This window comes from Citrus sinensis, chromosome 4 (genome assembly GCF_022201045.2).
Source record: "Citrus sinensis cultivar Valencia sweet orange chromosome 4, DVS_A1.0, whole genome shotgun sequence".
In the NCBI taxonomy this organism is placed as follows: Eukaryota; Viridiplantae; Streptophyta; class Magnoliopsida; order Sapindales; family Rutaceae; genus Citrus; species Citrus sinensis.
The window spans coordinates 22,543,321-22,559,038 of NC_068559.1; the positions used below are offsets into that span (position 1 = coordinate 22,543,321).

The following is a 15,718-nucleotide window of genomic DNA, read 5'->3' on the forward strand; positions in this document are numbered from 1 at the left end:
GTACTTTGCACCTCCCATGGATATATCCGGTGATTCCCAAACATCAGAATGAATCAAGTCTAGAATGCATTTACTTCTAACAATAGATCTACTGAATTTTAATCTATGCTGCTTACTTGTAACACAATGCTCGCAAAATGGTAAACTTACCGATTTGAGCCCTGGAAGCAATTTTCGCTCAGAGAGAATCTTCAAACCTTGTTCCGACATGTGGCCAAGTTTGAGATGCCACATCATCGTTGACTCTTCTCCATTTGATGCGACACACGCATCAGCCTCCTGTAGCGTTTCTCCTTTAAGCATAAATAGATTAGCACCGATCTTTTCTGCCTTCATCAATACAAGCGCGCCTTTAACGATCTTCATAATTCCATTCTCCACATGAGTTTTGTACCCATGACTATCCATTTGTCCCAAAGACAATAGATTTTTCTTCAGGCTGTTGACATGTCGTACCTCCCCAATTGTGCGAATTGTACCATCAAACATTTTTATTTTGATAGTACCAATACCAGCGATCTCCAAGGCATGATCGTTACCCATATATACAGATCCTCCTAAAATAGGTTCATATGTGTGGAACCATTCTCTCCTAGAGGTCATGTGCCAGGTAGCTCCTGAGTCTATAAGCCAGACATCAGAAAGTCGTTTTCTGCCTTCTGAAACAGTTGTTGCCTCGCTGTAGAGTATTTCGCCATCATCCGAGGTACTTGCTACACAACCCTGAGCATTTGATGACTCAGGTTCTTTGCCCTCTCTTCTCTTCTGGTTACTCCAACACTCTTTCTTGACGTGCCCTTTCTTGCCACAGTTGTAGCATTTAACATTCTTCTTACTTCTGGATTTTGATCTACCATGATTTTGACTCCCACTGGGGCCACGTTCCGTTGATCTCCCTCTCGTCACTGATAGCGCCTCCGCTTGCTGCGAACTTGCTTGTCTGTTTTCTTTATTTTTCCGCCTGCTCTCCTCATTTAATACAGAGGCTGCAACATCGTCGAAAACTAGACCCTCCACTGGATTGTTGTTCGTCAGGTTGATGATGAGTTGATCATACGAATCTGGTAGACTTTGAAGTAGAAGCTTTGCACGTTCATTTTCCTCTATATTATGACCCAACGTTGTGAGTTGTGAAAATAGAGTCTTCAAGGTGTTGATGTGGTCGGTCACCATTGTAGATTCCGCCATTCGAAGAGTATAGAGTTTTCTCTTCAAGAAGATTTTGTTGTGTAGTGACTTGGCCTCGTACAATTTTGTGAGAGTATCCCAAATTTCCTTCGCTGTGTTTTTCTCTGCCACACTGGATAATACTCCGTCTGCAAGTGCCAAGTGTAGATCAGAAATGGTGTTGCCGTCTACCTCGTTCCACTTGTCATCAGTTATCTCCATGGGCCTTTCTCCAATTGCTGCCAAGCAATTATTTTTCCTCAATACAGCTTTCATCTTCATTTTCCACAACGAAAAATTATTTCCGTTAAATTTCTCAATTTCATACTTTGCCGCCATTTTTGTTGATAAATACTGCACACAAGCAAGTATACCACCTTGAATAGTTGTGAGTATGTGTGAGAATGCACACCAGGAAAGTTCCCAGGAAAGACTGGAGGGGTCACAATGGTCCCACTTAAAACCCAGACTCCTTAAGCTCTTATCGCCTTTGTGACAGAACTTTCCTAGACATGTACAAAAACCACACAGTTGTTTTACTCACACCACTATTCCCTGCTTTGCACCGTAAAATTTTTGGATCGTTCCCACCGTTTCACGTGAATAGTACCGTATACGTGAATAGTGCCGTATACGTGAACCGTACCGTATACTTGAATAGTGCCGTATATGTGAACAGTACCGTACTCCAAAAAATACAACCAATAGCTCTGATACCACTGTTAGGAAATTGGTGGGTGCAGCAGGACCGCAGCTAAAATGAAATTGGAAATAAAATAAAGAACAAGCACAATAGAGGACACCAGAAATTACGTGGTTCGGCTTTTAGCCTACATCCACGGGCGAAGACAGAAGGAAATATTTTACTAGTGAAAAGGAGTTACAAGTATTGTAGTATTTTAGCTCACTTCCCAAAACCCCAATACACCCAAACTCTCAGAACACTAATAACAAAAGCTTATAATTACAAGCTCTCTAAACTCTCTCTCAAAATACTAAATTGCTCTCTCTTAATGGAATTGGATTCACAATGAAATGGGGAGCTCTGTCTTTTATAGCCAAAAAATGGCTATTAAATTATTATTTTCTTCATTCCTCTTCAAACGTTTGCAGCTGCCAAAGTCTTCTTTCTTCCTCAACAATTTCGGCATTTTCAATCTTCAAAGCCGTGTGCCACCATTCTTTCAAACTTGCTGCAAGCTGACCATCTAGATGGCTGCTTTAGACCATCTAGATGGCCCCTTTATTTGACAAATAAAGGGTTGATACAAACCAAAGACTTCTTGTCTTTATTGTCATTTGAGAGTAATCAATTACTTACGCAGTCACATAAGTTATTGGTTGGCCTCGCACATTTGAGAGTAACCAAATGGAAATGAGAGCAACGTGATTTTCCAAAGAGAACTTCACACTATCATAAAACTGAAAACATTACAATTTAAAGCTTAAATAACAACACACCAAAGCCAAATAACGACCCACTAGAATCATGGTCCAAAGATTGTTCCATGATCACAACATGAACTACAAAAAAAAAAAAAAAAAAAAAAAAACCAACACCAAAAAAGTAGGAACAGTTTGAAACTTTCGACTAAGCAACATTTATGATCACATCAGCAGTCCTAAACACATCTTCTAACAATTGCAACTGTTCATTTTTGCTTCTGCCAATAAACAGTTAATAGTAACCAAAGATTGTTGTCTTTATTGTCATTTAAGAGTAACCAATTACTTACGCAGTCACGTTAGTTGCTGGTTGGCCTCGCACATTTTTGACTAGTTTGTTTCTGAAGGAAAGCAGCTGAGCCGCAACCTCTTCCATGCTCATTCGTTCTCTCGGCAACTCTGAAGAGCAAGTGACTCCGATTCCCAGTACTGAAACCAAGCACTCTTCAACACTAAAATTTCTGGTCCATTGTTTGTGAGCACTGGTCTCGCTTGTCTCCCCTTCTTCTCTTTCTACAAGAAGCACTGGATCAACAATTTCAGCGAGCCTTTCAGGAAGAGCTTCCTCGACAAAATTATGCAGGGTTAGATTGCCTGTAAACATCTCATTCGTCGGCCTCTTTCCTGTAAACATTTCCAGCAAAAGTATGCCAAAACTGTACACATCTCCACTTGTTGAGACTTCGCTTCCCATTCCGTACTCTGCAATTCGAAAATTAGAATTGTTGGTTCAACTAGTAAAATCTCTAAGGATTGAAAAACAAGTTAATTAAATTATAGTATTTACCTGGAGCAGCATAACCAACGGTTCCTTTAACTCCAGTAGAGCTTGATTGATTAGATGACAAGTTATTGGTGGCGTCCGGAAGGAATTTCGCTAATCCAAAATCACCTACATGGGCAGTCAATTCACCATCCAGAAGAACATTGCTCGGCTTAAGATCACAATGGACTATTGGATTTTCGCAGTAGTGATGAAGATAATCCAATGCGGAAGCCACATCAACGGCAATATTCAGTCTTTGGAGGAGATATAAATTCCTTGGTGCCTCAGGGTTTGGATGCAACCATTCCTCCAGGCTCCCGTTCACCATGAACTCATAAACTAAGGCCTCGAAATCGTTTCCTTGAAAGTCAACACTTGCACACGAAGTTATTATTTTGACGAGATTCCGATGCCTAATACTTCTAAAGGCTTGACACTCCGCTATGAAACTCTTTGAAGCTCCTCGATGTTGAAGATTAAGCACCTTAACTGCCACCAGCGTTTCATGATCATCATGATTGAGGATTCCTTGATAGACCGAACCAAAGCTACCGGCACCAATCAAGTTTTCCAAAGAGAACCCATCAGTTGCTTTGAACAGATTCTCATAGGACACTCGTAAAACCGAAGCCAATACTGCTGATGGAGGAGGGGCCGGCTCCCTTTTTGATTTGCTCCGCCGGGAAGTAATTATCAAACACGACATCCCTGTCACTAACAAAATTACTGCAACTACAGGAATAATCAGTTTCAGGGAACGGGCACGTGATTGCTTTGATTCTTTGATGGAACAAGTAGATAAATGCAACTCAGATATGCCACCACAGAGGTTATCATTTCCATCAAGAGATATAGCACTTGAATTGCTGAAGACTCCTTTTATTGGTACTTCACCCTCAAAATGATTAGAAGACAGATTTAAATTCTGCAAAAAGAAAAAGTTTTCAAAATATTTTGGAATCCGTCCAGACAAATTGTTCCGCGAAAGATCAAGGTGCTGAATGCCTCTCAAAGAACTGAATGATGAAGGGATATTCCCTTGAAAGAAATTACCATTCATGACAAGTTGTTCCAACCTAACGCAACTTCCTAGACTGTTTGGAATTTCACCAGACAATTTGTTCTCAGATACATCTAGAACACCCAGATTTTTCAAGATGCCAAAATTTGAGGGCAAAGGACCGTTCAATTGGTTTTGAGATAGATCAAGATAGATTGATAAGGAAGAGAGACCAATCACTTCAGTGGGTATGGTACCAGTGAGGTTGTTATTAGAGAGATCTAATAATATCAAGTTTTTGCATTTCCCTAGACTTGATGGAATGCTTCCCTCTAACATGTTTCCTTCAAAACTTAGTGTGAATAACAATGTCAAATTTCCTACAGAAGATGGAATTTCCCCCAAAAACTTGTTCCCCTTCAGCCTCAACCTCTGCAGCTTTTGAAGATCTCCTATACTTCCCAGAATTCGGCCTGTGAATTGGTTGTCCCCAAGATCTAAAAGCTCCAAGTTAACAAGATTTCCTAATCCACTTGGGATATTTCCGAACAATTGATTGTTTCCAACGGTAAATCTTTTAAGTCGGGTTGACAAGTTCCCCACAGATTCAGGTAACATTCCTCCAAAATTGTTAATACTAATTTCCATCATCTCTAGTCTAGAAGCGTTGACCAAAGAACTGACAAATTCCAAGTCATCTTTTTCCCCATTTCCTAAGTGATTCAGAGAAAAGCTAACCCGTTGGAGTTTATATAAATTTCCCAAACTCGGCACCTTTCCACTGAATCCATTTTTCTGGATTGTAAGTCTCATTAGATTTGAGGCATTGGATATTGAAGCAGGAATAGGCCCAGTAAACTGATTATTACCAAAGTTTAGTACTTCAAGATTAGGAAGAATGAAGCCTAAGTCTGATGGAAGGCTTCCTTGAAGTTGGTTAACAGGAAAATCCAAAAGACTAAGCGAAGACAAGTTGTAGATTGAGAAAGGGATTTCACCTGATAGCTTATTTGCTCCGAATCCTATTGAACGCATCCTCTTAAGCTCGCTCAGGGTTTCAGGAATTTGTCCCACAAACTGATTTACAGCTGCTGAAAGGAACTCGAGTGATGACAAATTGCCAAAGGAAGATGGGATTTCTCCTGACAAATTGTTGAAGTGTACTGCGAGAGTCCGGAGCTTTGATAAGGAGCCCAGTTTCCCTGGAACTTTCCCCACAAGCTCATTGAAGCCTAACCAGAGGGATTCAAGATTAACGCAATGCGATAGGTTGTCAGGAATTTGACCTCTGAATGTATTTTTCTCCAGGCTTAATTTTTGTAACCTGAACAGATATCCAATCTCTTGAGGGATTTCGTTGCGGAAGCTATTGTTTTTGAGATCTAACACTCTGAGAAAACTTAAATTACCAATGTGAGGCGACAGAGACCCCTGTAAGAGTAAAGATGGAAGAAGTAATGCAGTCACCCTTTGGTGCCGTCGACTGCAAGTGACACCTTTCCATTGACAAAAGTGCCTGGAATAGTTCCATGAACTCAAAACCTCAAGAGGGTCATGAGTAACTTTGGCCTTGAATTCAAGCAATGCAAGTTGATCAGTTTCATTGCTTTTGAGCATATAATCGGTTGACTGCAAGCTGAAGCTGAAGCAACAGAAAATAAAGAAACAAATGCTTGCAATGATTGAACTCATCATGTTTACAAAATCCATTTAACTGCCGAAAGGAAATTAAAATGATAAAACTTTTATAGAGGTTGGTAAGATAAACTATGTTTGTATATTTTTTGCAATGATTTATGGACTCTGTACTTGATGCTCAAATGTGAACCGGCTGGCACCGTGATAGTGAAACTAATACTTTTTTATTTTTCTAATAATATTAATTATCATATTTATTACTATTGTTAGAATAATATATTGCAGCTTTAAAGAAAGACTCACCATACTCCTTTTTGAGTCTCTGTCAGTTTCCAGCATTTGGTCATTTTTATTTCACCGCTTAATCCACAGTAAATATAAAACAATTTAATCAACAATATTGAAAAAGAAAAAAAGTAGGACAAGAGAAAGGTAAATACTGTTAAATGAGTTGGGAAACGTTCAAAGCACGACGGGAATTGAAATTATAAACTTTTATAAAGGTTGGTAAGAAAAAACATATTTGTATATATTTTTTTCAATGATTTATGGACGCTATACTAGGGATGGCAAAAATCCCCACGGGGACGGGTACCCTCGGGGATTTTCCCCATTCGGGGAGGGTACGGGGATAATTTTATACCCAATTTTTTTTTCGGGGAGGGGACGGGGAAAATTTTTTACCCAATTTTTTATTCGGGGAGGGGACGGGGATGAGGTGGAATCCCCATCCCCTACCCATTTCCCCATTTTAATTTTTAATTTTATTTTTATTTTTAAAATTACTAATAAATAAATAACAAAATTATAAATATTGTTAAAAATAATAAATATCAAAATAGTTGTATGTTGGGAAAGTGGTCACCCTTTGCCGAGAATTAGTTGAAGAGTATTAATTGAAGTTTTCACCAACTGTTTATTGCTTTGATTATACTGGTAGTAGTTCTTCTACTAGATCTACAGGGGATTCTTATAAGAAAGCAACCAAATGGATGATAGGTTTTGATGATTATGTAAACAATGGAGATTGTGCAGTTGTTGTAGATGAATTAGATTCATATTTGGATGAGAAAGTTATACCTCGGATGGAAGATTTTAATATTTTGAGTTGGTGGAAGACAAATGCTAATAGGTATCCTACATTAGCTCGAATTGCTAGAGATATTTTGGCAATTCCAATTACAACAGTTGCTTCTGAATCAGCTTTTAACACTAGTGGTAGAGTTGTGAGCCCATACCATAACAGACTTCATCCAAGCACATTGGAGGCCTTAATGTGCTGTCAAAGTTGGTTACGAGCTTACAATAGCGGTATGAGTTTATTTTAATATGATTAATTTAAAATCAAAAATAAAAAAATGTATTAAACTATTAGTTATTCGGGGACCGGGGACCCTCGGGGATCCCCTGTTATTATTCGGGGAGGGGATGGGGATTCTCTCAAGCAATTCTGACGGGGACGGGGAGGGGACGGGGACATATGTAAAATATCGGGGATGGATATGGGGAGATTGGTCCCCTCCCCTCCCCTCCCCATTGCCATCCCTACGCTATACTTGATGCTGAAATGTGAACCGGCTGGCACCGGGACAGTGAAACTAATGCTTTTTATTTTTCTAATAATATTAATTATCATATTTATTACTATTGTAAGAATAATATAATACAGCTTTTCCTTTAAGGAAGACCCGCCACACTAACTTTTGACGCTCTATAAGTTTCCAGTATTTTGTCATTTTGTATTGTAGTGCTTAATCCACAATGAATATAAAAGTTTAAAGCACCACAGGATGATGGATGGAGTTTCACATTACTGTTAAATGACTTGGGAAAGGTTTAAAGCACCACAGGAACCAACGTTTCACAGTGCTTTTTTCCCTTGTGAAATATTCAATGCAGTCTCTCCCAGATTTTGCTAGTGCAACAACGAGACGTCATGCCGTTAACAATTTTAAACTGTAAATGACATGTTGTTTTTACAAGACATATTATGCGTCGACGCATACCTTTTCTGGTTGTTGGTTTATAAAAATATATGAGACGGCATGTGTGTGACAACTCTGTCATTTGTGTATACACGGCTTGTCGTTTTCAAAGTAAAATTTTTATCATGGTATTCTTATCTCCTAGCTGCCGTTTGCCGTTTGGAATTGTTCTGTATAAGATCTTGATTATCGAATTTACTACTAGGGAGTATGTTTTATTTTCTTGAATTACGTTGCTGCCTCATTTTTTGTGTTTTCGGTTCTGTTTTATTTTCTTTGTTTTTGTTGATAGGCGGTTTTCACCTAAACTAAACCATTATTAGTGGCATGTTGATCCTAAAATTAAGGAGTGAATGGCTCCACTACCGCATAAAAAGGAGAAAATGGCCGACTATGGGTGAGGGGCCAATATAAGGTAAAAACAGAGAAAGAGATGTTGGGGGGAATTATGAACCTTTTCGATGATAACTGGAGAACAAACACTATGCATGATATTTTGGATGTTGAGAAATTCATGTTCAACTCACTGTACGGGCTCAGATCGTGCTTTCTTCCCCACCAAAACAAATTCAATTGTTGAAGTTGTTTTCGGCAACAACAGTTTTGATGTGTGCTATGTTTTTAATACACAAACATAATTTTCTTTATTCAAATTGGAGATCTTTTTCATCCAACATAATTTTATATCCCTAGTATCAATTCGATCCTCTAAATAGCTCTTCAGTTTTAAGTTCTACAAAAAGATAGATCTAAATTCACCCTCAAAATGGTTAAAACTTAAAAGATAGACTTAAATTCTGCATAAAGGGAAAGCATTCAATTTTTTTTTGGAATTTGGCCAGACAAATTGTTGCGAGAGAAAGATCAGCTCTCAAAGAACTCAATGACAGAAGAAATTTTCCCTTGAAAGAAAATGATGAGTTGTTTCAACGTAATGCAGCTGCCTAGACTACATGGAATTTCACCAAACAATGACAATTTATTCTCAGATAGATCTACCGCACCCACATTTGTTTAGTCACCCAAATTTGAAGGCGTCCGTTTTGAGACTGATCAAAACTTTTTCCAAAAATTCGGGATTCAGATCGTATCAAGCCGGTTATGTTGTGAAAAACTTGTAAATTTTCAGTGATCAAACTTCAAAACTTTGCAAATAGGTCAAAATATGGAAAATACTTAATATATTATTGAATACTCATTTTGTTTTGCATTAATATAAGGCTATGGGTGCTATCTAGTTATGTTGGTAAAATTTCTTGGGTTGAAAACAAGAAAACTAGCATTTGAAACTCATTCATATGGATGGGAAAGAAATTTAGTTACCATTGGATTAAAAAATAACAATAATAATTAGAAAAAAAATTATAAGGCTTCGACAAGATTTGCTAATCATGTATAGATTAATATGAAGATTAAGAACATCACCTAAGCTAGTTATTGAACTTGAAATTTTAGGAGAAAAAATTATATGGGTTTGGCCACCAATTTAGCATTAGGAACTTATTGTTTAGGAAGCTATGGTGGGTTTCGTAGTGGGACTTATCCTCTTTATTGCATATGGTGATTTCAAACCAACATATATATAATCCCATTATAAAACTCATCAAACCTTCTAAAATAACATGTTGAGATAGTGTGCTATATCCATTTAAATATTTCTCCAACTTCTTAGCTTGAAGCGATATTCATTTCCATTGATAGTTTAATGGGCAAAGCCTTTTGAATTCTCCATGTTATCAAGTTAATAAAGTCAGAATGATGTCGGAGTTACAAACAATCAAATATGATCCAAACGTTGACGTGTTTAATTGATGTTTATTTTAGCAGAAATTGAAGTTTGATTATGATTAATTAGATGAGAACACACATTCATGAGTAAATACTTAAAATTAAATTAATCAAAATAGTATAAATACAGGAGAAAATCGATCATATGCTTGCAGACACCACAATCGAATTATATATATCACCACCGCACATAAATCTTATTCCAATGATATATGATTAATTAATTATTTTTTTAATAACAATTAAATTGTAATGTCAATTGTCCACATAAGATTTTTTTTTATGAAAGATAGTAATTTTTTTCCATTTTTTAAATAATAATTGTTAATACAAATCAAAAAGATATTAGGACTTGAGATCAGGGTCTACTTGAGTTGGAATTTTTTATTAGAAAAGTTATTAGCCAGCGATGAAAAATAAAAAAGTAACACAAGATAAAGAGTAAAATAAGAGAGCATATATTACAAAAAGATTTTACCCATTCCATGTGTGTACCAAACAAAGAGATGAACTCTCCTTTTAGAGTTACATAATTATTACATGAAATTAATGAAAATATTATGGATTATAATTCTTTGCGAGATATTGAGATTTATAGAAAAGTCAAGAGTTGCTAATAGAAGATAATGGGGAGAGTAAAAAATATATGATATGAATATTCACATTTATTTTAATAAATTCATAGTATTTGTTTTCCTTAAATAATAGGGTGTAGAGAACAATTAGAAGGACTTTACGTGTGTGTGCATTGACATAAAAATTGCAGGACGTGTAGTTTAGCGTTTCTAGGTTGTTCAGTGCTAGTTTTCAAAACCTCGGGCACGCGGGTTATTTTTCATTAGCTTTATCACCGAAAGGCTGTTTTAACCAACTAAAAACTAAAAGCTAAAACCCAAAACCCCTCTCTTGTTCGTTTCCCGGGACTTTACCTTGATGGCCGAAAAGCAACTGGAAATCCTCCGCGGCTACGAGCTGCGGCTCTTGCGCTGCACCCTCGCTCCCCCACCGTCCGACCTTCGCATTCAATCGCCACCGTTGAACGAAGAAAGCCAATGCTCTCTCCTTCCACTCCACGAGCACATCAACAGCCTCATCAACTCCATCGAGTCCGGCCACTATCTCCAGGCTCTGTCCTCCGACGCGGCTAAACTCGTCCTCGATACGCTCAATTTCGTCGACATCAACGACTCAGCCGAGTGTGCCGACCGCGTCTACTCCGAGCTGCTCCAGCTTGTCGAAGCGTTTATAGTGAACGATTCCGAAAATGACGTGGATAAGGCTTGTCGAGTTATTCTGCTCATGTGTCTTTCAATTGCTGCTCTTTTTTGGTTCACTCAGTGTAACGTGACTGGGTGAGTTGCTTATTTATAAATTTTTAAATAATTCCCATTTAAAGGCAATCCAACAGGCAGTGATCTTGTCGAGGTGCCTTCTAATAGAAAAGAGCTCACGGCAAGATGAAATGCAAAGTATGTTGTTTTATGGTTGGGTGGTGCGTAGTCGTCTTGTTAAATGCCATAAGACGTTAAGCATATTGCTATTTAATTTTTAAATCATTCTCAGTAAGAATTACTTTAGTAGATTGATGATAAGAGATTGCATTACAGATGATAACTGAGCACAATTTCTGTAGTTGTATCCCTGTACATCCATCTTAATATCCTCATTATATTCACATGCCTTTTACGGGTGTTATTTCTGGATGCCGAATGCTTTGTTCCACGTCTGGATACCAAATGCTTTGTTCCACAAAGCTGAGCTGGTTGAAAAGCTTGCTGATGAGGTCAACATGTCCCTTAAGTAATTTGAGAATGAACACTGTGTTCCCGAAAGTCTTACTCTAATGATACTTAAAGAAGCAATGAGAATGGATGTTGCAGCAGCTTTGCTGAACTCAACCCCAGTTCCAAACATGGAACATATGAAAACCAAAATGCATTGTTTTTTTTTTTTCTCTTTATGACTTCTCTAGTTGGGGAATGTATTAGATATTCACCTAATCAGTAGGCCTTGAAGGGATCCCATGTTAGCCCCTTGATGTTGGTCTGTAACTAAGTAAATACTTGACCTTGAAAAAGCTTTTGGAGGCATCAGTTTCTCTCTGATTGTGTGCTACTTTTTGGATCTGTTGATTTGGTCATTTGCTGATTTATAGTTATTTTTCTGATTCAGGATGGGATATGGCTCCATACATAGAGGCAATTGATTCACAGCAGTCGTCATGCTTCATTGTAAGTATATATACAATACAGCATCAGTTTTTCTTGATTTTAAATCTCATATTCTGAAGTGGTACTTCTGATTCTCACGTGATTTTTCCATCTTTCAGCTAAAGTTTTTCTGTGATCTCTTATGTATTAGATGGGAGTCCACCGGTAGTCGCACAAAAGGGCGTGCTTTAGAGATGATGGACAAACTCGTATGATCTGTGAGCCTTTTCTTCTTAAATATTTTGTTACCTAAATCATTTTCATTCAAATTGACAAGAGTTGCTTATCGATCTATAGAAGATTCCAAACTTTCTGCAGCTAGTACTTTATTGGACCCAAAAGCTTCTTTGCTTTTTCTAAGCTGCTAATCAAGACTAGGTTTCTCTCTCTTATATCGCTAGATATCCCATTCATCGTTTGATTTAATTGTCTAGAGAGATTAGGTACTTGCATCTTTGCTTTTCACTTCACAAGTGATTTCATGTGCTATCCTGTATTCTGGTTCAACGGTTGCTTACTATCATATTTTGCTTTGTTTCAGGTTGAGGGCATTTCTAATTCTTCTCCCGGTGTGACTCAAAGTATTCCCTTTTGTTATGTGATTTGCGTTCCAACTATTCCTGCCCTGTGAAAGTAAAACTATTTCTTCTGCATCTTTGAATGATTGTGATTTAATTTTCTTGTCATTTTGCCAACTATCATTATGCTGTCATTGTTTCATATCTTATTTGACATATGTTGATTTGGTTAGATTTTAATTGCTCTGTTTATTCTCTTTATAATCTGTCTATTTCGATTTTTCTTGATTTTAGGGAATATGCTAAACTTTTAGTAAGCTGTGGCTTGATTGGAGAGGCTATTAAAAATTTTGAGGATCTGGAGTTGTGGGATAGTCTAATACTGCAACTGGTATGATGTCATAGATAACCATTATCCTAATCTCTCTGTCTATCTCTCTCTTTCGTGTTGCTATGGGAGTTGGTTTTGTGTGTGATGTAAAAAACAGCCTATTGGGGAAGAAAACAGCAGCTGTTGAACTAATAAAAGCAAGGCTGCTGAAAAGCCTAATGACCCTAGATTATGGTTTGTTGATGAGCCTTTTCTGTGATCCATTTTATAGTTACTTCTCATTTCAGTTAAATCCATTGTTGATGTCACTTATTGCAATCTAGGGGTAATTGTTCATTGGATGTAAGGATATTGTCAGAAGAAAATGAAACCTTTTAATTTTATATTTTACTTGCTGTAGCCGATTTAAAAGCTCACTGTGCGTTCTTACTGATTGCTTTTGGTCTAGCATTTGAGTCAGTGGATTTTATACTCATATTCTGACATTTATTGTTAGTCTTCTGACGGTTCTGCACCTGGGTCCTATATTATCTTCAGCAGTATTATCTAAAAGATAAGTTTTGCTGAAGAATATTTTCATTCTAAACTAGAAAAGGAGGGGCGGCCCCCGGGGGGGGGGGGGGGGGGGGGTGTGTGAAGGAAGCATCAGGAGGCTGTTTTCCACTTATCCTCTTCCCTGCCTGCATTTTAGATGATTCTGATGCACCAGGTGCCGTGAAATGGTTGAGAAGTACGTACCATCAAGTGAATTCTGAAAATCATATCCTTTTTGAGAATATTTGGTGCTAGACATTTGAATATGTGGCCACAATTTAAACAATAAAGATTTTCTGCATTGATTTCTTATAATGGATATATGCATGTAATTATAATATGATATCTTTTGATTATTGACCCATTTGTTTAGAAAGAAGGGAAAAAAAAAAAAAAACATGGTTGAAAGACAACTGTTACTTGACCTTATCTCGGTCTCTTCAGTGCCGTTTGTTTCTTATAACTTCTGGTGATAATGTAGCCAGAATGATGAGTTGAATTGTGGGTTGCTGACTTGTGATACATTTAGTAGGTGTTCATTAGGTGATGTTACAAATAATGATGCCTGCTATGAAAAAGCTTTGGAAGTTTCGAATGATAAGTCAGCTCGAGCTAAGGTGATATTCGTTGCACAGAGAAAATGCAGTTCACATTATGCTTGTACCATGATCATTTTTTAGTTAATATATCTTTATGTGAATCGCAGGTCTCTAGCTCGTAGTGCATACAATAGAGGGGAGTACGAGACATCTAAAATCCTTTGGTATGTTGCTTTAATGCTTTACTTCTCTTTCTGCCACACAGTAATTTGCAGCATTGACAACTGATACGGCTGAATGACAATTTACCCTTGGTTTTGTCTCAGGGAGGCTGCCATGGGCTTGAATTCTTTGTATCCGGATGGCTGATTTGCTCTTGGTGCTGCCTCATTGAAGGTATCTTATTTTTGTATTAGTATGTGTTTAGTTTGGAGAGATTTCTTATCCTTTTGCCCCAAGTTTCTGAAACTCTCGGCTGAAATATAAATACAGGCTCGGGATGTTGAAAAGGCTCTGGATGGGTTTACTCGGGCTGTTCAACTTGATCCAGACAATGGGGAAGCTTGGAACAATATTGCTTGCTTGTATGCTCTTTTCTTTGTCATCATGGCATTCCATCCTTTTGCTCTGTATTCTTTAATATGGTATCAATCAAGTTCATCTTCTATCTGCAAGAATGTGCTTCCCATATTTGATTTACTTTGTTTTGACTTTCTTGTTGTAGTTGTTCTATATAAATTTTATATGGTTCCATAATCCCTTTATGAGTGAATTTAGTTGCTGCAAATGCTAAGAACTAGATAGTACTGTTATAATTAGGAATAGGGCAAATATTAGCCATAGTATCTGAATTTCTAGACAAAATTGGTCATTTTGTGCAAATCATTTGGACGTATCTATGCAGCAGTTTACTATTTTAGTGCTTGCAGGAATTGGTATGCTAAAATTTTGGGCTTAAATTGTGTGAAAATAATCAAAGTGATATGCAAATTAAATCAAGCCACATGAGGGAAGAACATCGTTTCTTTTTTTTTTTTTTAGCTTATGTTTCATGTTTCTCTGTATGGCATAGGTAGTTTGAAGTGAGAGTAGTGCAGATATGTGGGGATTATATGCAAGGTGGCTTAAAAGTAAAGGAGATCTTGCAATGTGCTCTGAAGCCCTCTTAAAGCAAGTCAGATCATATCAGGTTTCTCCATAAATCTCATCATCTTATAATAAGTCAGCATTATGTTTTACCTTGATGTTGATGGAGTTTGTTAATGCTAATCAAATTTTGTTAATCTCTCTCTCTCTCTCTCTCTCTCTTTTTTTTTTTTTAAAGAAGGCAAAGAAAAAGCTTTGTGATTTCATTTTTGTTTTCTAAATTTGTTATCTAGAGGAATGGCAAGTTGACAACTCAGCCTCTGTGTGTGTGTGTGTGTGTCTCTGCGTCAGGGATCTGATTTGTGGAAAGATAGATATCGGTTTAAAAGGTTTTCATATGCATCCTTGGAACTTTGTAAGGTTGGTTTACATGGAAATTTCTTCCTCTTCCGGTAGCCGCCGAGAACTCTTTGCTGCTGAGATGCACCTGAAGAACGTACTTAAACAAGTAAAACACCTTATAATTCGATATTTAAGACACTTACAGTTGGTTTAAAGATTGCATTTTCCGTTTCTGTTTTTGACTGGTTCAGGGTAAAACTTTTTCTCACTGTGTTAGAGTGCATTTCTGTTATTATATAGTTTCTTAGAAGAAAATGCAGTTTTTGGAATCTCAGGCTGAAGGATTTTCGGTGCTGTAACTAATCTCA

General features: G+C 37.4%; 1 protein-coding gene and 1 pseudogene across 1 annotated transcript; one reads left to right on the top strand and one right to left on the bottom strand.

Annotated features, from left to right (window-relative positions):
• Nucleotides 1-2,899: 2,899 nt before the first annotated feature.
• On the bottom strand, nucleotides 2,900-6,364 carry LOC102621560 (probable LRR receptor-like serine/threonine-protein kinase At3g47570). The gene is made up of 3 exons (XM_052439919.1): nucleotides 6,321-6,364; nucleotides 3,401-6,021; nucleotides 2,900-3,315 (listed from the first exon to the last, which is right to left on the bottom strand). The coding sequence occupies exons 1-3, from the start codon at nucleotides 6,362-6,364 to the stop codon at nucleotides 2,900-2,902; spliced, it is 3,081 nt and encodes a 1,026-aa protein (XP_052295879.1).
• Nucleotides 6,365-10,723: 4,359 nt separating this feature from the next.
• On the top strand, nucleotides 10,724-15,619 carry LOC102618354 (uncharacterized; annotated as a pseudogene).
• Nucleotides 15,620-15,718: the final 99 nt, after the last annotated feature.